Raw genomic sequence first — 21,550 nt, 5'->3', positions numbered from 1 at the left:
CTATGCCTCTACACACAGTTTAAGAAGAAATAAACCTAGCCCATATATCTAAAACCACCTGAGTACCCTTTCTCCACTGCTTTAGATTAAATTTTAACTAATATTTACAACTGCTTAAACGGTCTTGCATGTTCCTTTGTTCCCAGCAAGTCATCCTACCAGCATCTAGTTCAAACTTCTGGGTTCAAATAAGGTTCAATAAAATTGAGTTTTCCATTCTGTCTATATAATTAATGCACTTCCTCTGCTTAAAATCATTCTCAGAAATTCACGTTTTCCAGTTATCAATGGATCTCCTGTAAAGCTTTCACAACCATAGTAACAGGTCACGAGAATCACATTAATACAGGAAACTTTCTTACAAGTGCACTACTTCAGCATAATGAGGAAACAACATGGAGATATTTTTACACGCATTGCAGGAATAGCTGCTCTCCTCCTAGAGAGTTGAATTTCCTTCAGGGTTACTGTCCATCACCTCAAATCCCCAGGGCTGGTAGAAAAAAAAACAAACCTGCTCAAAGACATCCCTTTGAAAGCACAGGTATTCCAGCCAAGTAAAGCTTCAGGGGGAAAAAAATAAACTATTTTTCACAGGTCCCTAGCTGTTTAGAAAAGTACCTTCACGGATATTTCTTTAAATGTAAGAGAAAAAAGTAGACCAATGACTCTCTAAATACAATTTAACCCACTGTCTTTCCTAAAGAAAAGCCTGAAAAATAAAGTAATCTTTCTCATAATTCTCATAAAACTGAATCTTGTTAAGTGACTGTATGTACTTTATTGCAAACATAGCATATTTCCAGGAGGCTTGCTACAAATGTAACCAGACATAATATTCCATATTAAATAATTTGTTTTATTTTTATTTTGCTGGCCTCTCTTTTCTTCCCTTCCCCACCCACCTCTTTCAATACCCAACTCTTTCAGTATCACAGATACCTATCTGGGCATCAGACCAGGACACAAACTGTGCCAAATGTCAGTGCATCTGAAATCCACTACCTTTTTCACAAGTCAGTTAAAAGCCTTGAGCTGCAGTCAGAGGAAAAGAGAAAAGGGAATTCACGTCAGAAACATATTATCAATTTCTCTATTTTTCTACCCAAAGGACTGCCTGTCCACCGGTATCTTCCCCTATGCTAACTCTCAACAGAGAATGACAGAGACTAGAGCCAAAAATCAGGGAAGGCCACGAAGGGCCTGGAAGCAGTAGATTGTGGCTCATAATGGGCCCTCCCTTGCAGGGCTATGAGGCCAACCAGGGGCCCAGAGAGGCTCGGTCTCCCAGCCCGAGGCCCCAGTCTTGGTAACTATGAAGGAAGAGGCATAAGGGCTGTATAAATACAATTAATATAGTGCCCTGTTGACTTTACTTTTAAGTTTTTTTGTTTGTTTGTTTGTTTTTTTTGCGGCTCGCCAGTAAGGGGATCAGAACCCTTGACTGTCGAATTTGTTTATTTGTTTGTTTGTTTTTGTGATACTTATCTGACTAATTCATTCAACAAATGGCCCTTTCCCATCTAAGAGTCCATGATTCTAATCCCCAAGTTGTCCAAAACTCCACATGTAGCTAGTTGACACACTGTCCTTAGCCATGCGGTCTACTCTTTCTAGGGGGTTCTGGGCTAAAACTCACCAAAAAAGCACTACGAATAAAAGAAAAGGATGACTTATTTTCTACTGCTAGTTTTAAAGTATGTTAGTTATGGACTAAATGAAGTTAGCAGTGAAGACATTCTTTGATTTTATACGCATCCCACCATTGTTTCCTGTTTGAACAGGTCCAAGTAGAAGTTTATGCATCACATACTCCATTGTCAATATATTTCATTTTTAAAAAATTCTTACCCTTGGCTTACTGTCTCAAAATATTTACTAACTTGTTGAGCTTTCTGAAGCCCAGTAACAAAAGTTGTCAGTGATACAGTCATTGATGACAAACATGACTTACATCCCTTTATATTAGAGAAAGCTCTACTTTACCCAGCTCCAAACCCTTGCTCATTAAAGATCAAATTCTTGCAATTTTTTTTCTAAAATTTACTCAAATCCAAATATACTACAATTATAAATAAGTGTATGACTGTTACATTTATGAATACTATTTCATTACCTACCCTTGATAACTTTGTATTTCTGTTTAGGTGGCGGAAATGGCTTTTTAGAACTAAAATAAAAACCCTCACACATGGCATGAAGCAAACTAAAACTGAATGAGAGCAATATAAATAATCCCAATAGTTTAACATAAAATGCACATGTATTTTTATTATGCCAGACTTTTAGACTGTCCAAACTCATGGATTTTAGTTGGAGAGAAAAGAATCTTCATAAACAAAAAGATTAATTTGACTAATATATTCTCAACATTAGTTTTTTCCTACCCCAATATCCACCGCCACTCCCCCTTACTTATCCCCCAAAAGGAAAAAACCTAGAGCAACAGATAAGAACCAAAATCCTCCTATAGAAAAATATTCCTTTTTAAAAAATGAAAAAGCAATAAATTCAGCATAAACCATGTCCAAGGAAGAGCTTATGAAAATACATATTATATGTAGGTGATTCTTATGACTTAATCTAAACTAAAAATCTCTTAATAATATGTAAATTTTGGAGTAGTATCAGATATTACCACTGTATACTAAGCATTTAACTTAAAAGAATCCAAAAAGTTCTTTCCAGAAAGCAAGATTGGGAGAAACAGGCCCATTCATATCTAAATTTATCTATTAGCTTTTGCAACATAGTCCAGCCAAAAGAATGTGATTCATATCTCAGCTACGCAACAACTAAATTTGCAATGTCTTTTGAAGTAGGTGCCACCAAAGAAAAAAGTAATACTCATAACCTTGGCATTAAAACACTATGCAATTTGAGAGTCTTTTAAAATATGAGAACTAAGTAACACAGGTTTACTAAGAGCTTTAGAAAATACATAATGGCAAAAAGAGAAGGATAATAATTCCAAACTGCTGAGATGACCATTATTAATATTTTAGTGTATACCCCACTAAATTTTTTAAAGATATTTTCCACACAAATGATTGATATAATACACTTTTTTTACTTAACAGTGCATCAAGAACAGATTTCTGTGTTCACATGTATATACACACCACATCCGTATTGCTTCTTATAAATGCATAATCTTCTACGTCATGGATATACTCTAATACAATTAGCTCTACTGAGATTCTGCATGATCGGTTTAAATGCACTACAGTACACACAGTAGGTTTAAACCACTATTTCCTAAAGTTATTTGACCATGACACCCTTTTCTGAATTACACATTTAACAATCCTATAACTTGTACTCCTTTTAAGACACTTTGGTAAATAATGACCTAACTAATTCCCAATATTGGATGTTTATATATAGTGTTCCCAATTTTTTCTATTCTAAATAATGCTGTGATCAACTTCTTGAATGTACATTTTTACATATTGTCTAGGAAAAAACTCTAGAAATAAAGTACTAGGCCAATTAATATGTACACGTTAAAACATATTATAATTTTTGCCAGACTGTCCTGCAGCAGTGTATGAGAGTTGTCAGCCTCTTTAAATGATAATATTAAATTTAAAGAACAGTTTGGAAGTTATATGTATTCATCTATACCTGGCATTTTTTAACTAATATAATTATTCTTTTATGGACATGGCTAAAGTACAAGTTATCAAAGGTCTTACTGTAATGGAGATTGACTCAAAAAGCTACTTAAGAATATATCTCCTCACAATGTACAGAACATGACAAGAATGGAGACATTAAATTGTCTCTCTTCCATTTTTTTCTTTGTTACCTTTGCATACTTCTAGCTATACATTCTGTACTCCAAAGAACATAAGAATAATCCCTTAAATTTACATAGTATTTTATACTACAAAACGTTTTAAAACAAAAAGAATTTTAGAGGAATAGAACATCCTCAAAGCATACTTTAAAATAGGGTATTGAAGGACATACATATTTAGAGCCAAGTCTATAATAACCAAAATCTTTACCAATCAACCAACATCATTATCATGAAGGGAAATGTAAATCCTAAGACAGTTAATTTGTATTGCATTTTCAATGCATATTTCTGCAGTTTCAAATAATAAGCAATAAGCTCCTAACAATATAAAGATGGCTCACACAGCAAAAACAGACTTTGGGTTCCTTTTTCTGTTTTTAAAGTGACACTTTGCTTTGTTTTAAAGTGATGTAATTTTATACCTCAAAGTAACTCTTAAAATGACTTAAATATAGTGTTCACACCCAGAGTAGAGTTCTGTGTAATTTTCAAAACTCAGAAAGGCCCTGCCTGCTCAAAATATCTTCCCGTTGAGCCTGTCTCGAAATCATATTTGAAGCTTCTTAGAAATACAGAAATTTTTATTCAATAGGTCTGGAATGGAGCCAATGCATCTGCATTTTTTAAAAACTCCCAGTTGATTCATGTGTACAGCCAGAATCAAAAAGCACTCAGTTATACAAAAAGATTGGGGGAGGGGGTGGTATCCTGAGGTCCCCAATTTAAATGCTCACATGAAAACCATTCATCTGTCTTAGTATAGTTTATTAAATTGCCAGGTTAAAACGGTACCTTGAGAAGGTTCATAAGAAGTTTCAAAAGGGGGAGCAGGCTGGCCAGTTAGCTCCCTTGGTTAAAGCCTGGTGCTGGCAACACTAAGGTCAAAGGTTTGGATCCCATTACTGGCCAGCTGCCAAAGAAACAAAAACAAAAAGGCCAGTGGAGGTAGAATGCCTGTTGGCCTACCCCTGGCCACCAACAGGGATGGGGGTGAAGATATATGATAACGTAATCAAAATATCAGAAGATCCCTCCTGCCAGGAACTACGATACTTCCTACTTTAAGCATAGAATGCCTTCAATTTCCAGAAAATTGGGGGATGGGGAGGAAGGCTCAGTTGTATTTTTGTATTTTAATGGAATAGTCTTATAAATGAACAGCATTTAGCTACAAGTAGCAGATTCAGCAAGCAATGCCCGTCAACATAGGAGACAAAATTGGGTTAAGAAAATAACAAAGGACACTCATTGACATTACATTAGCTTTTTACAAAATAATAGTCATTTGTCAGAATTAAGTTTCTCAAAAGAAGTTTGCCTCACAAGAACAATGCAAAACAAACCAGGAAACCTATGTCTTCTAAACAGTTTATGCATAAAAATCTGTAATTGTCTTGAGCTTTGATTACGTACCAGATCTGGACTTAATGATATCACTGAATTCATTCTGCCCATCGTCAGGCCTGACTTGGTGTTCTCCATACTTGGCCATCTCGGCTGAGTTTCAATGTAGTCCAAAGACTTTACCAAGCCCCCCCTCTTTTTTTTTTAACACTTTGAATTTTCTACAATGGTCCAACTTGACACCAATACCTAAAAAGAAAAGGTAAAGTATTGAGTTGGAAATATATATATATTTATTTATATTTCTACATATGGTTATATACATTATATATAGTAACAATTCATTCAGCAAGGATTTACTGAGGGCCTACCATATGTACGGCACCGATCCAGGCAACGGGAACTAACTCAACAAAAGACACAGCCTCTGCCATTATGGAGCTTACAGATACTAAGCAATTAATTACACAATGAATTATTTCATTGCAATACTGATAGGCTACAAATGCACAAAGGGGAAGCATAGCGTAATAAAAGCATACAACAGAGGACTCTGACCTACCCTGGGCAATTAGAGAAGGCTTTCTTGAAGAAGTGACATTTGAGCCAAGCCTTCAAGAATGACAAGAATTTAATTACCCAAAAAGGAAAGTGGAAAGAGAAAAGTAGGAACTTCCCATGTGAAATGGCAGAAAGAATCATGGAGCTTTCAAAGAGCTGAGCACAGGCCAGTGTCTTTGGAGTGAAAACAGCCAAGAGGTAAGTATATCTATTGAACTAGGTGAGGTAGATAGGCAGGACCAGGGACAGGGCTTTGAAGACCACGTCAAGGACTTTTGGTCTTTATCTGAATAGCAATGGGGATCCAGTAGATGATATTAAGCAGGGAAGTGACATTATCAGATTGGTCTTTTTAAAAGATTGTTGTGGCTTGTAGGTGAATCAGAGTAATATGCGGGGAACCAGTGAAGACTATGGCAGAATATAGTAAAATGCTAATTAAATAACATATGCCATGGATACATGGATGTTGAATAAAAAATTTCTTTCAACTCTTCTGTATGTTTAAAAATTGTTCATAATATGTTGTGGGGAAATTCTTAACCTTAACCGAGTGATCAAACTTCACGCAACCAATAATGGGGCATTATGTAATACAATGGAAAATACACTACATCATCTATACAGTATCCTTGCCAAAATGTTTAACATGAATCTTATCATGTGCAGACAAATCTAGACTGTGGGTAGTTGTCCAAACAAATGGCCTGATCTCTTCAAAACTGTCAATGTCATGAAAACCAAAATTACTTAGGAGAAGGGGAATTTGCAGATTAAAGGAGACTAAATAGGCATGACAAGCAAATGTAATCCTTGATTGGATTCAGAATTTTAAAAGAAAACATTTGGACAGTGTATTAGACAACATTATTGTAAAAATGTTACTTATTTATTTATTTTATTTATTTTTTTTTTTTTTGGTGGCTGGCTGGTATGGTGATCTGAACCCTTGACCTTAGTGTTATCAGCACCATGCTCTACCAAGTAAGCTAGTTGGCCAACCCCCTGAATTTTTTTAACAGTAGTTAATGGTGATGTCATTATGCAGAAGAATGTCTTCGATTGTAGGAGACATGATAAAATATTTAGCAATCAAGTGTGATGATATCTTCAACTCAAGTTCAAACAGGGCACCACATAGACCTATCTGTCTATACACGTTTGTTGATACATATACATACATGTATATATGCATACGTACACACAGAGAGAGACCAAAGGATATGAAGTAAACACTGTAAAGTAAGTGGGGAACCTGAAGAGTATATGAGTGTTTATTGTACTATTCTTTCTATTATAAAATAATTGTGCCCAAACAAGTGTAGATGGAATGAAATGGGTGAGTATCAGGGATATTTAGATCTTAAACAAAGACAGTCAACAGGATTTGGGAACTGATTGGATATTAGAGGTTCAGGATACCAGTGTGCAAAATGACTCCTCAATTTTGGCTTGGGCGATTACGTGGAGGACAAGTCACTCCCTGAGCTGAGGAACACTGGAGGATAGCTGGCTGGGAGCAGGAAATAATTAATGTGGTTTGGACTTGCTGAGTTTGAGGAGCCTCCAGGAGGCATCTCCTCCAGTGGAGAACACAAAAAGTCACCTGGATATACAGGTCTGGAGCACAAATATAAATCTGGACAATTATATGTTATACTCATTTTATTCTGGAAGGTACATCATATGAATTCTGCTGAGTATAGGTACCACTCAAATAAAATAATTCTAATCTTTAGTTACTAGTCAGAAGCATCTTTAGAACCTAAAGAACTAAGGATTCTGCCCTGCAGTACTACCTTTTCTTTAAGAATGCCAATAATTAGAGTATTGTACTGCCCTAATACTTACCACAACACACTATCCCAACAACCCACTATCCCAACAACCCAGACAGAATCAGAATACAATTTTAAGTGCAGCAACTTGAGTCTCTCCTGATAACAGACCCCTTAAGAGTACCCCCCAAATGCCAATTAAACAAATTAATCATTTAATTGGGAATGTAACAGCCAATGCATCAAAATATTAATCTGCAGATAATGTATTCAAGGACACATCATACAATATCACTATTTTTAAATAATATTTAATATTTTATTTTATTATTAGGTTGTATAATATTCAAGGACATGCCATAAAGTATTATTTTATCACATATATTACATATATTATTTTTAAATAATATTTAATATTTTATCTTATTATTAGGTTGTATAATATTCAAGGACATGCCATAAAGTATTATTTTATTACATATATTACATTAAACCTAATATATAATAATAATTTTTTTCTAAGCAATTCAGGAAAAGGGTATATTCTTTTTTTTTTTTTAAAGATGACCAGTAAGGGGATCTTAACCCTTGACTTGGTGTTGTCAGCACCACGCTCTCCCAAGTGAGCTAACCAGCCATCCCTATATAGGGATCCGAACCCGCGGTCTTGGTGTTATCAGCACGACACTCTCCCGAGTGAGCCACGGGCCGGCCCTAGGACAAGGGTATATTCTAACAATAAAGAAGTCCAAATTACCTTAGGAAAAACGTTTTAAGTATTAAAGCAGTCGAAGCAGATGAAAGCTGTGGTCAATTACTAAAGCTTTAAGAACTATTTCCTCCCCAGTAGTGCATTGGATCACCAATCTGCCAGATTTTATGAGAGTATAAAAAACTTTCTTCATTTTTTATATGGCTCTAGTACTATTAAGAATTTATGGATTATTATGTGATTAAGTTCCTTTCTTCAGGTACATAATTGTAAAAGATTTGCTAAATTCTTAAGTGTATTTTATTATATTCAAAAACCTAAACTTTGTTCAGAAGAATGCATATAAAATTTTATTATGGAAAATCAGGTTTGCCCAACAAAAATTCTCTTTCCTGGAAAGCAACCACAGCACTCCCTTTAGAGACGAGCCTAGTGCTCCCCTTCACAAGGGCTCTTAGCCCAGGTTCTCTACTTTGATGCTTCCCAAAGACTTTTCCACTCCATAAAAGAGAAAAGTAAACTAGTGATCTAGGACTTTATTTCATTTGCTCATGACCAGTAATATTTCTTTATTATTATTATTATTTTATTTTATGTACTTATTTTTTTTAAAGATGACCGGTAAGGGGATCTTAACCCTTGTCTTGGTGTTGTCAGCACCACACTCAGCCAGTGAGCGAACTGGCCATCCCTATATAGGATCCGAACCCGTGGCCTTGGTGTTATCAGCACCACACTCTCCCGAGTGAGCCACAGGCCGGCCCATATTTCTTTATTATAATGTTTTACTTTGCCACTCTCCTGAAGAAAAGTTTTCAAATTTTCTCTTCTTGATAATGAAAATCCCTTGCAAAGGATAATGAAAATCCCATACAAAGATACAGGAGAAAAAATGATCAGAGGACAAGTTAAGAATAGGGAGAAAAGAACAGTGATAGCCACTGACTGTCACTGAAGGCCAGGGGACTCCAGTTTGAGTAACATAAGGCAAAGCATATCTCCTCCTAGACTGCAAAATGCTGCAGCAACTTATAGCTGGTTGTCAGGAGACACCATCGAAGTTTCACCATTAACAGTATGACTCTCCACGTCCATTCTTATGGAACGGAGGGAAAGCTGGGTGAGAAACTGAGAATAAATGAATGGGATATTGCTTTAGAACCTTCAAGCTCTGTGCAATTGGAATTTACTGTTACCACTGCCCTAGGTTTCCCCTCCCTCAAAATGATGCCCTGTAAAGTTCAACCAGATGTGTATCACTGAAACCAACCCACTCAACTCTTCCTTCAGAACATTTCTGGCTGTCATACAGACCAGCAGGCAAGAGCGTGTGGCAATAAACCTAAGGTGAAAAAGCAGGAGATGGCCTTAAAGGCAAAATTAATGTTTGAATTTTTTTTTTTAAAGTCAGCAATGACACAATGCGAGAATGCATATATTCAACAATATGCAATTATGATGGAAAATAGATGTAAGTCCTTGGGCAAAAACTATCCATTCTTTTACACTGGGAACCAAAACCCAGGAATGCTAGAGACAGTGGAAAGGAAAGCCAAGGGGACAAGAGTTTGCTGCTCTCCTTGAAATGTAGTAAAAGAAACCGCTGAGTGCCAAGAACTGCCATTCACACTCGGAAGCGCTCCAGGGAAGGTTAACACTACTGTGATTAATACTGTTTACAGGGGCAATAAATTTTAGGTAAACACCCAAAGGAAAGTTAAAGAGCTGTCTCATCGGTCCCATAACTGCTGGTAAAGGGGGCGGGGATGGCTCCTCCTCGTCAACCCTGGCCCTGGCCGCCTGGTACACGGGAAGCTGAAGTACCCACGAGCTTCGCATTCCTCCAGCCCTCGCCTGACCCTGCGCTAGTGCAGGCTGCAGCGTCCCACCAGCTACCACCTCGGAGGGGCCAGCTCGACCTCCTGAGCCCGGGCAAGTTACAAAGGAATGGATGCGGCTGCTGCCGCGGGGCCCGGAGGCCGGGAGCGCTGGCCCCGATCTGGGGAATCCGGCCTCCCCTCGAACTCGGTGCGCGGTGGCCGTGGCGACCGCTGCCCCGAACCTCCCAAAGTGCGGCATGGGGAACTGACCCGCGAGGCCCTGGTGACCCAGGTGACCTGAGAGCTGGGAAAGAGGACGCCCTCTCCTCTCCGGGTCACCCCAGAGAGCGGGGCCATGGAGTCGGACCGGGGGCTCTCCAGTTCAATGTAAAATAAAGTGCGGGTCCCCGGAGGTGGGGCACGTTTTCTCCTTTCCTGCAAACAACCCCAAAACGAGTCCCTTTCGGAATATGGGACTTGAAAGAAAATTTCTTGCAACAGCGCACCTTCTAAAAGTTGCATCGACTACAATTAATGCTTTGTTGGTTTTGTAAGTGGCCTTGGGCAACCAGAGTCTCAGACCCCGAGCCAAAGCCCAAAGCCGGGCATGAATTTACCTTGTCAGCTGCAGCAAGAGATGCCAAGAGTCCGCAAAACGAGAAGTGGCGAGGGACTACGCACCAGTGGGGCGTCCCCCGTCCCCTGAGCCTCTCCAGGGCCGCCGGCAGGGAGCTGGTGATCTGGCCACACTCCGCGGAGCCCCACCCTCGGGAGCAGCAACCACGCAGAGGTCGAGCACGTTTCCTGCCGGGCGGCCGGCTGAGACGCGCTCCCCGGCCTGCAGATTACACAGCCAGCCTCTCTCCACCCTCTCCCTGCGGACACCGCCGGGGCCCCGCCTTCCCGGGGCCCGGGTGTGTGTGACAGTCTCTCCTCGGAGGCCACGTCCCCTCTCGATCACTGGCCCAGCGCCCTGCACGCCGGGCGGGTGGAGGACCGGGAGCGCTTGCAGGCAGCACAAACCTAGGAGGAGTTTGGATCTTCCGCAACCAGTACTGATCCCGGGCACCTCCTCGCCGAGCTCCCTCCACGCTGCTGGCATTCTCTCTCCCGCCGGGGGAGATGATCTGAGGTTCCGAGGAAAGTGCACGCAGAAGTTGGGTATGTCTTCGATTCTGAGACTTGAGAAGGAGCTCGGGACGCCGATCCCGGGCGGAAGACGCTGCAGAAAGGTCCACCCTCCACCCACCTCCCCTCCCCGTCCCCTCGGGGACCGCGGTCACGTTATTCAGCCCGAGGCTTCAATAATGCATGGGCTTACCTGCTCCCCCGCGTGTCGCCGCGCCCGCCCGCCGCCGCCGCCGCCGCCGCGTCCCGAGCCGGCCAAGGGCTCCTCCGGACTTGTCTGCGCCGTAGGAATCGCGGTGTGCGCGCCAGTGTGAGTTTAGTGGTGCGGTGTTTTTTGGTTTTTGGTTTTTGGTTTTTTTAATGAAACGTTTAGAACCAGACACGATCCGAAAGAGAAAAAGAAAAAAAAAACTGACACCCGATTGAAAACTCCCCCGACTTGTGTAACCTTCCTGCCCGGTAGTTCCGCCCAAAACAAAAACAAAACAAAACCGTCCAAGCGCAAACCTGGAGCGGGCACGCAGGCACCAAGTTTGCCAAACACGAGAGAGTTTTCCGTCTGCAGAAATGACCCAGAAGAAGGGAGGCACCGCTGCCCGTGATTCCCCAATCGGCTTCGGGAGCCAGAGGCTCCTCCTCGCCCCTCGGCGGGAGAAAGCCCGCGGCGGCTGCGGCCGCCCGCTCCCCTCCTCCGAGGAGCGGCGAATCCACAACTTTGTGCAGGAGAGCGGCTCGCTCCTCCCCCTCCTCCTCCTCCGGCCGCGGGCCTGCCCCTTTGTTGGAGAGGAGCGCAGGAGGCACGGGGCGGAGGGTGCAGGGTAGAGGGTGCAGGGTGGGGCGCAGCACCGATCGGCCGCGGGCCGCCGCCCCCCGGGAAGGGGCTCACTTTCGGGCACCGGGGGGTTCGCTCTCCCGAGGAGGAGGCCGAGCAGGTCCGGCCCCACGGCCGGCGCCGCTCCAGCGCTCCCGCTCCCCTCGGTTCTCCCGCCCCGCCGCCGCCGGCCCGGCAACTTTGTTCCCGGGGATGAGCCCCTCTCGGCTCTGGGTTCGGCCCTACCGGGCCTCGGCGGCCACCGCGGTCACCGCTCCGGGAACGTGGCGCCCCGGGTCACCTGACCGCGCGCCCCGTCAATCAGCGCCGGCTCCGCGCTTCCTCCCCGCCCGCGGCAGCGAGGCCCGGTGCTCTGGGGCCTGGGGCGGCGTGTCGGCGGCTCCCGGAGCGGACCGTGCGTGCCGGGAGCCGGGAGCCAGGATGGATGCCTGGCGCAAATCCTAGCCCCTTTCTTCAGATTATCCGAAAATGTGAGTCACGCTCCTCTAGGCAAACTGGGTCTCTAGTTAGGTGATTGTTTTTGCAGCTAAGTCCCCTTCTTACCCCCAAATTACCCCATTTCATTTTGCTGACGTTGTCTGATTTTGCATCCCTAGTTCCAACGGCATATTTGTTTTGTATAATTTTCTTAGTGTCATTTTTAATCTTAAGAAAAAGCTTGAAATTTCGTTTTGTATTCGTACATATATATACAAGCAGTTTTGCACCGTTTTGTTTTTTTTTCTATTTTTCTAATATACACATACAAACACATGTCTATCATAGAGCCTGTTTCAAGCTTGATAGGTTAGCCAAAAAATATCTGGGAAAAAATGAGTTCGTGCTGTGTGTGCATTTTTCTTATTTGCACATGTCATTCCCCATGTGTTCCTGTGATTCTTTTACATGATCATCACACTTGAAAGGGGAAAGGAAAAACGGCAACCTAAGTTCCTAGTTCGTATTAACAAAGAGGGAAGGATGATTGATAAGCAAGCTCTATTGCTGGCTTAATGTTTTGGCTCTATTGCTGGCTTAATGTTTGAGAGTTAATTTACAAGACAGTAAAGATTTAAACCACCAAGAGCCTTAAACGAATTTTTCAGAAAGAAATCACTAGCCTTTTGTTAGTTATAAAGTGAAAGGCTCCACAGTTCCCCAGTGCTGTGGTGGGTAGGAGATCCCAAAAGAGAGTCTTCCTTATAAGGTTTCTAACTTAGCTTTCTTCCTTTTGAGGATTTTCTTCATATAAGCCAAATAAAACCAAAGGGTTAACTTGAAATGGGTATGATTTATTCATTCACTTTCATTCCTTCATTCATTTAACAGACACCAATTGGGCCTGCTGGCATTGCGAATGATGAAAGATAAACCTGATAGAGATCTTGCCCTTAAAGAACTTAGAGTCTAGAAGGTGAGATAAGGCATGTAAACAAGTAAGTATATGCAAGATCCTTGATAAGTGCCCTATGAAAAGAACAGAGCAAGTGCCACCTAAGTCTAGCTATATAGAGAAAGGTGGAAGTTTCTTTTAGCTGATACTTCTACAGACACTTCAAGCTGCTCATCTCTCGCTGTATCCTGGTTGAGCTAATGGAAACTCAGATTTCTTCCTTTAAAACACAAGAAGATTAAAAGCCACATTGGAGTGTTTGAAGATTTTATCACTTAAAATGATGTAAGTGTAAATCACTTTGTAAATTGTGAAATGCAACACAAATATCAATTTATTTACATCAAAATTTTTGAAAAACACAGTTATTTGGGGTCCTACAACTTCTGGATTTTTAAGCCATATGACTGGCCCCACACATCAGCTTCAGTGGCTCATGGCAAGTTACTTGAGGACCCATGCCCACCTGTTTTTAGCCCTTTTCCCCTCAGGCAGGGACTGATATTCTGTAGGCAGTGGCGAAAGAGGCCAAAGAAATTCCTTTAATGGAATGCTGGTCCTGCTCCCACATTTTTTTTGTTAGGTGGGGAGACAACAGTTGGTGGGAGATCTTGATCATGGAGGGATATATTTCCATAGAATGGACAGGGTGATCTTCCTTCAGATCCTGAGAATCTAGGTGGGGACAGCAGACATAAGCCACCAGGACGTTTGGGTAGCTGTTAGGGCACCTGCAACCAACAAGCAGCACGGCATGGGCCTAGAACAACAGCGCTTGGTGGGGTTTGGTCGAGTCATCCCAAAGATCACTGCAGAGCATTCGGAGAAAGTGATAGGAATGTTGCCCTGGGTGTACTATTAACCCAAAATCAGAATTGCCCTACAGTCAGCCTAAAACAGTGAAAATTAAAGAAAATTGAATTAGCGTCACTGTACAAGAGAAAGCCGTTGACATAGGAGAAAATTATGGTCTGAGTGGTGTAAATATAGATTCATATATAAAGATATATACACATGTATGAGTTTATAACATACAAGGGTACTTCAAAAATAGAATTAAAAGATAATATGAATCTTCAAATGGGCTTTTTGAAGACCCCTTGTATAGACATGATTCACACAGATATTGCTCATATCCAGGAACTGCATCCTAATATAAGAGCCCTAAAGAAAACCTTCTCTACTAAACTTTGTGCAAAAGTATATAAATGCAGTTTCTCTTTAAAGAATAGAAATGTGGGGAAACACACAATGTATAAAAAATCCAGACACTCCATCTTTACCCCTGGTGTTGACTATGAATAAAACCGCACATCAGAGTTAAGAAATTTACCTTTTCTTATCTTTTTCAAGTTAAGAAAGTATAAATATGTGGCTTGTATATAACAGACGCTAGGATATTTGCTGAATATTGTTGCTGAATTCTTCAAACATCTAGTACTTGTCATACAAGCTGAAGATAGACATAATTCTTTGTAGTAGAGTTTAAAAAACTAAAAATAATAAGAACATGTGAAATTTTTAGAGAATAAATAGCACAAAGGCAGAGTTCCTCACAATTTAGTGAGCTTTAGAATCATCAGAGGGGCATATTTTAAATTCAGATTGCCTGCCATCCCCCAGAAATTCTGACTTAGTAGGTCCAGTGGGGTCCAGGAAGCTACAGTTTTAACATGCAACTCATGAGGTTTAGATCAGGATGGCTGGGAAGCACACTTTGAACCACTGTGCCCTAGGGACTAGCTTAAAGTAGGTCACTTTGGATGATTAGAGGGGTCTAGAAATTGCCTGGCAAGAGAAAAGAAATCTATACCAGATCGATCATAATTTCAAAATATCCATGGTTAGCTTTATCCCTTCCATTCAAGTGTTTTATTCAGATTCAGACTACCCTTGAAGTTACCTACAATGGTTAACACCTTAGTCATATTCCTGGCAATTTAACCTGCAGTGGGGGTAGGAAGCCTGGCCCGGTAAGGAAGACATGATGTCTGACGACAAGAGGGCCAGGAGGAAAGGAATATTGTGGATACAGGAGCTGAAATGCAGAGTCCAAAAAAGCTACGGGCAAAATAAAAGGACTAAGCTGTTGGGGAGAGAAGAGCAACTGATAGAACAAAAGGAGAGGATATAAGAGACCCCAAAACAGAAGAGACAAGTCAAGAGTGGAGGGGGGTACACCCAGACCAACTGAGAATGAGAAAACCTTCCTTGTGTAGGGTGCATATCATACTTGTTGATTTTACTTGGTTTAATTTACTTGCATAATTTTATAATGTTGGTGCTAGAAGGAATTTTACAGTCTCTCCTCCAACCCTCTCATTTTACAGATAAGGAAACATCGAGACAAGCCACAAAGCGAGCCATCACCGGAGGTCCTGAAACGGGCAGGGCCACTGGCAGCCAGAGCTTAGAATGTACTTATTACCCACGTGTGTTTCTTTGAGGTGGGAGACTTATCTGCTCATGTCTGTCATAGATTTCTGCTTAGATTTTTCTAATTCATGTTTCAGAGTTCTTTTTTGCAACAAGGATGTTAATCTTTGTGTGTATAAAAAAAAAAAAGTAGACAGTAGAATAATGGTTACCAGAGGCCGGGAAGCCTGAAGGTGGGGAAGAGGATGAGGGGTGAACTAACAGGTACAAAACTATGCTGTCTACCCTGAGTGAATCACTGTGCAGTATATGCATGTATTGAAACAACATGCCATACCCTACAAAAATAAATATAAATAAAATTGGGAAAAAAAAAAAAGAAAGAAAGAAACAAATGAGAGCTGGCCAGTTAGCTCGGTTGGTTAGAGTGTGCGGATAACACCAAGGTCAAGGGTTCGGATCCCCACACAGGCCAGCTGCAAAAAAAAAAAAAGGATAAAATAATATATTGGCAGGCGGAGGTATGCAAATTGCTAAGAAGTGAAAAGAGAGGAACCCTATTTTTTATGGGTTCATTGTTCGCCTGAAAAAGAAGGAGAAGGGGGTAGGGGGTGGGGGGAAAGGAAGGGCTGAAAGAAAACTAGGCTAGATTCAAGGTATCTAAGAGCTAATGATGATATTGGCAGTTATTAGCAATATGAGCTGTGGAATTTAACTTTAAAAAGAATAGGAAGAATACTAAGAGAAAAAGTAATAACCTCCCTCAAGCACAGTTGTAAGAATCAAATGAATTACTATAAAGCATTTATCACAGCACCTGGTGCTTTTTACTTTTATTATATTTCTTCCTCTTTCTCTTAACTTAAGAGGATTAGCTGCCACTTGGTGATCATCTGCATTCATTCTAGTATTGAAAATATTCCTGGGACTTCCATTACCTACTGAGGATCTGGGCATGCAAATGGGAATGAGCCACAGGTGCTGACTTCTGAGAGCTCACTGTCTGGTGAGAGCAACCAACGCATAAATAGACAGTTATAAATTAACACAGGTACGGTAGTACAGCCAAGATGTAACAGGAGCAGAGAGAGACATAACCCAATAGGAAAAGGATAGGAGCAGGGGGGATCAGGAATAGACACCTGAGTCGAGCCTTAACAGATGAGTGCGAATCAAAAAGGACATCAGTGGTCTCACCTCCGCCCAACATCTTTCCCCCTCTCTATGAGAGAACATTACCCCTTCTTTGGGGGAATTGCTCCTGCTCCAATCAGATTTTGTGGGCCTGTCAATCACTTCTCTGCCTGGTCTGGGGATGAATTCATGACTCAGGAAAAGCCAATCATAGGGCCCTATCCCCAGCCATAGTGATTCATCTAAGAGGGGACGGGAAATCCCAGTTAGGCCCATCGGAGTCCCTCCTAAGGCATTTTCATAGTAACAATTGGGAGGGAAAATTCTCTTTTTTCTCTTTAGAATTAGTAAACTAGAGTGACGTAAAATTGAGACTATCCCACAATCCTTCCATGCCTCTCTCTTGCTCCTACTACTAGCTGGAGTTCCATATCTGCAGTAGGAGGAAACAAAACCATGGCACAGAGAGTTGACAAAATATGGAGAGAGAGTCTTGAGGATGAGAGAGCCCAGTCTGATTTAAAAATTAACCAGGTAAAGTGCAGTCCTACGAGAATGCTTGAGGATAAGAAGGAGCATGGGATGTGTAAGGATGGTGGCAGAAGGAATACTTCCGCTGGTTGAAGTCCTGCTGGGCGCCCCCCACCCTGCATTCTCTAACACATGCTGATCCAAACACATTCGCAGCCTCAGCCTGGTGAGGGTGGGGATCACCGTCTATATTTCCAGACCACAGTCAGACATTCCACACACCTAGGTGTGCATTAGTTCCCCTGCCCAAACTCCACTTGGATTTTGGAACTGGAATGTGCCCTAAATTGCAGCCTGTTTGGCAAGAGCCCTAAGTCCCAGCCTAGCCCTGCCAGCATCCTTGCCCAGGGGCAGGGTTCAGGTTCCTGGGGGCACCTTTGGAGTCTACTTACAGAAAGATGCACCCACCTAGACTTGAGAATCCAGCCTGGACAGAGCCCCTCTTGCTTCAGTGGAACTCTGCAGACACGGAGACTTGATCAGGTCAGTCAGTGTTCCCAAAGCCCCTCTGGGGGACAAACTATTAAACCACCTAGCTGACTGACTTGGAAGAGACCTGCTTTGTAGTGCAGACTGTCTTCGTGGCCCCCTTTTCCAGGACTCCTGGCTCTGGCACCTACTCTCTGTATTGTGGAGAGACAGCCAACATGACTTGAACCTGACCTTAACCATGCTTTATTAACCAACTATCCCTCCTGTATTATTATTTGCTTCTAGGAAACTTATAGTTTTTAGGTGGATGCCAAATTCTTCTGTACTCTTAACCCACTTGTAAGATGTGTATTGTTACATCAGTTTGCCCGTCTCAGGTTGAGTGTCTGGAAGGCAGGACCAGACACTTCATGGACTTCTTCCACTGGACAACTGCTGGGTCCAATGCACTGATAATTGCCTCCTCACTGATTATTGGGCACTTATAGCTTTGTGAACCTGAGGAAACACCCAAAGATTCCATCACAGCAGAAGAGTAAAATATTTGGATAGTCTATTGGTGTTATGCAGAACATTTTAAGTATTGATTTTTTCTAAGTAATAGGCCTTATTTTAATAAATGGAGCAGAGACTACCGAGAAATTGAGCAGAAAGTACAGACATCCCCACACTCCCCGCCCCCCACGTACACATACAGTTTCTCCTTTTATTAACATGTTTCATTAGTGTAGTACATTTGTTAAAATTATACGCCAACATGGATCTATTGTTATTAGCTCAATTTTACATTATTTCCCTCTTTGTGTTGTACAGTTCTATGGGTTTTGCCAAATGCATAATGCCGTATATTCACCATTACAGTTTCATACAGAATTGTTTTTGCTGCCCTGAAAATCCTCTGTGCTCCACCTGTCCATCCCTCCCTCCCTCCCTCCTCCCCTGAAACCCTCGCTGGCAACCACTGATTTTTTTTTTTTTCCATTACCTCAACATTTATCATTTCTTTGTGTTGGGAATATTCAAAAATCCTCTCTTCTAGCTAATGGAAAGTGTACAATAAATTGTTAACTATAGGCATCCTACAGTGCTATAAAACACTAGATATCATTCCTCCTATCTAGCTGTAATTTGTGGCCACGAACCAGCCTCTCACTCGCCGCCTTCTCCCCTACCCTCTCCAGCCTCTGGTAACCACATTCTACTCTCTGTTTCTATGTGATCAACTTTCTTAGCTTCCACGTGAGAGAGAACATTGCTCTATTTCACTTTTTTTTTTTTGGTGGCTGGCCAGTAGGGGGGATCCCAACCCTTAACCTTGATATTACCAGCACTGCTCTCTAACCAACTGAGCTAACCGGCCAGCCCGGTATTTTGCTTTCTGTTCCTGCCTTACTTCTCTTAACATGATGTCCTCCAAGCTTAACTGTGTTCCCGTGAATGACAGGATTTCACTCTTTTTTATGGCTGAATAGTATTTCATTGTGTGCACACATCTATATATATAACATCTTCTTTATCCATTCATTTGTTGGTGGACACTTGAGTTGTTTTCAAATCTTAATTATTTTGAATAGAGCTTCAATAAACATGGGAGTGAAAATATCTCTTCAATATACTGATTTCCTTTCCTTTGGATATATACCGAGTTCTGGGATTGCTGGATCATATGGCCATTCTACTTTTAGTTTCTTGAGGAAACTCCATACTGTTTTCCATAGGGCTATACTAATTTACATTCCCACCAACCGTGTATAAGAGTTCCCCTTTTTCTGCATCCTCACCAGCATTTGTAATTTTCTCTTTTGATAATAGCCATTTTAACTGGAGTAAGATAATATCTCATTGTGGTTTTAATTTGCATTTCCCTGATGATTAGTGATGTTAAGTATTTTTTAATATACCTGCTGCCCATTTGTATGTCTTCTTTTGAGAAGTTTCTATTCAGCTTATTCGTCCATTTTTTTGATTGGGTTATTTGTTTGCTTGCTATTGAGTTATTTGAATTCCTTGTATATTCTGGATATTAATCCATTGTCAGATGCATAGTTTGCAAATATTTTCTCCTATTCTGTAGGTTGTCTCTTCATTTTGTTGACTTTTTGTTTTTGTTTTGTTTTGTTGTGCAGAAACTTTTTAATTTGATATAATCCCATTTGTCTATTTTTTCTTTTGTTTCTTGTGCTTTTGAGGTACTCCCCATAAAGACTTTGCTCAGCCCAATGTCCTGAAGTGTTTCCCCTGTTTTCTTCTAGGAGTTTCATGATTTGGGGTCTTACATTTAAGTCTTTAATCCATTTTTAACTGATTTTCTGTGTGGTGAGAGGTAAGAGCCTAATTTTATACTTTTGCATATGTACATCCAGTTTTCTCAGCACCATTAATTGAAGATGGTGTCCTTTCCAAGATAAATATTCTTGGCACTTTTGTTCAAAATCAGTTGGCTGTAAATGCATGGCTTTATTTCTGGGTTCTATATTCTGTTCCATTGATCTGCGTGTCTATTTTTTTGCCAGTACCATGCTGTTTTGGTTACTATAGTGTAGAAGTACATTTTGAAGTCAGTTAGTATAATGCCTCTAGCACTGTTCTTTTTGCTCAGTATTGCTTTGGCTATTTAGGGTCTTTGTGGTTCCATACAAATTTTAGAATTGTTTTTTCTATTTCTGTAAAGAATGTCATTGGTATTTTGATAGGGATTGCATTGAATCTGTAGATTGCTTTTGGTAGTATGGTCGCTTTCACAATATTAATTCTTCCAACACATGAATATGGGATATTTCAATTTCTTATTTCTTTCATCAGTGTTTTTCCATTTCTTCATGTCTAGTTTCCTTCAACAATATTAGTCTTGATAATTTTAGTAAATTTGACTGTTTTGTTCCACAAAATTAGGATAAACTGCTTTTCAGTATAGTTACAATCACCACAGACCTCAAACTACTGGCTGCCTTCAGTAGAATGAAATCATGTCACCATGTCAAATGCACCCTTCTTCCAAGAATCATCTTTATTCACATATCTGCTCTTACTTTATCAAGAAAATGCAGGAAAAGGTGCTTTTTATTTGTCATTCTATACAAGTACATACATTCCTCTGCTTTGAGAAAACAGTCACCTCCCCTCCAGGGAATCTTCCCAGGGATCTAAGGATCTCAGGGTGCCATCAGTCAACTCACGTGTGCAGCAGAAATTTTTCTCAGAAAATACTTCTAAATTAAAGTAAGGAACAAATTCTTCTTTGCATTTATGATCCCCTTAGCATCATGACGTACTAGAACTAATATAAAAAGAACATTATTTACTAGAACAAATATAAAAAGAATAGATGTAGGCTCAGGAGGTAAAAGATGCATTCTTGCCAAATGATGCTCAGATGATAATAAATCTTACTATCTGAAAAATGGTTTTCCTGTATTTGGAATTCAGAGAGATGGGTGAGTTTGTTTTTCACACAACATGTGGTAGCATAAGGATGGTGAACCCATGGCACAGCAATAAGTACCATATTCACATTATTTTTTGCTTTTTTCTTTCATATTTAAAGCAGCAATTTAACTCCATTAAAATAACATCTGTCACATTAAATTTATGTTGTTAATTTGAATTAAATACATGATTTTGTTGTATTAAGGGTTTTTTTGCTTTTGCTTATATAAATGGACAAGTGCCATAAGCATAAATAGTCTATACTTACGTTTGTACACATTTAAGTAACATTATAATTA

General features: G+C 40.8%; 1 protein-coding gene across 3 annotated transcripts in view; it reads right to left on the bottom strand.

Annotated features, from left to right (window-relative positions):
- Positions 1-11,852, bottom strand: part of UTRN (utrophin) — a 473,290-nt gene extending 461,438 nt beyond the window's left edge. For 2 of the 3 annotated variants that reach the window (XM_063097711.1, XM_063097712.1), the window contains exons 1-2: positions 11,342-11,402; positions 5,219-5,398 (exon numbers count right to left, since the gene is read on the bottom strand). In XM_063097711.1, coding sequence (XP_062953781.1) covers positions 5,219-5,297 — 79 coding nt within the window. In that variant the 5' untranslated portion in view covers positions 5,298-5,398; positions 11,342-11,402. Of the gene's footprint in view, positions 1-5,218; positions 5,399-11,341 lie in introns of all 3 variants that reach the window. The other variant, XM_063097714.1, reaches the window with a different exon arrangement.
- Positions 11,853-21,550: the final 9,698 nt, after the last annotated feature.

This window comes from Cynocephalus volans, chromosome 5 (genome assembly GCF_027409185.1).
Source record: "Cynocephalus volans isolate mCynVol1 chromosome 5, mCynVol1.pri, whole genome shotgun sequence".
Taxonomy (NCBI): Eukaryota; Metazoa; Chordata; class Mammalia; order Dermoptera; family Cynocephalidae; genus Cynocephalus; species Cynocephalus volans.
The sequence above is the reverse complement of the archived record's forward strand: the minus strand, read 5'-3'. Positions and strand labels throughout refer to the sequence as shown.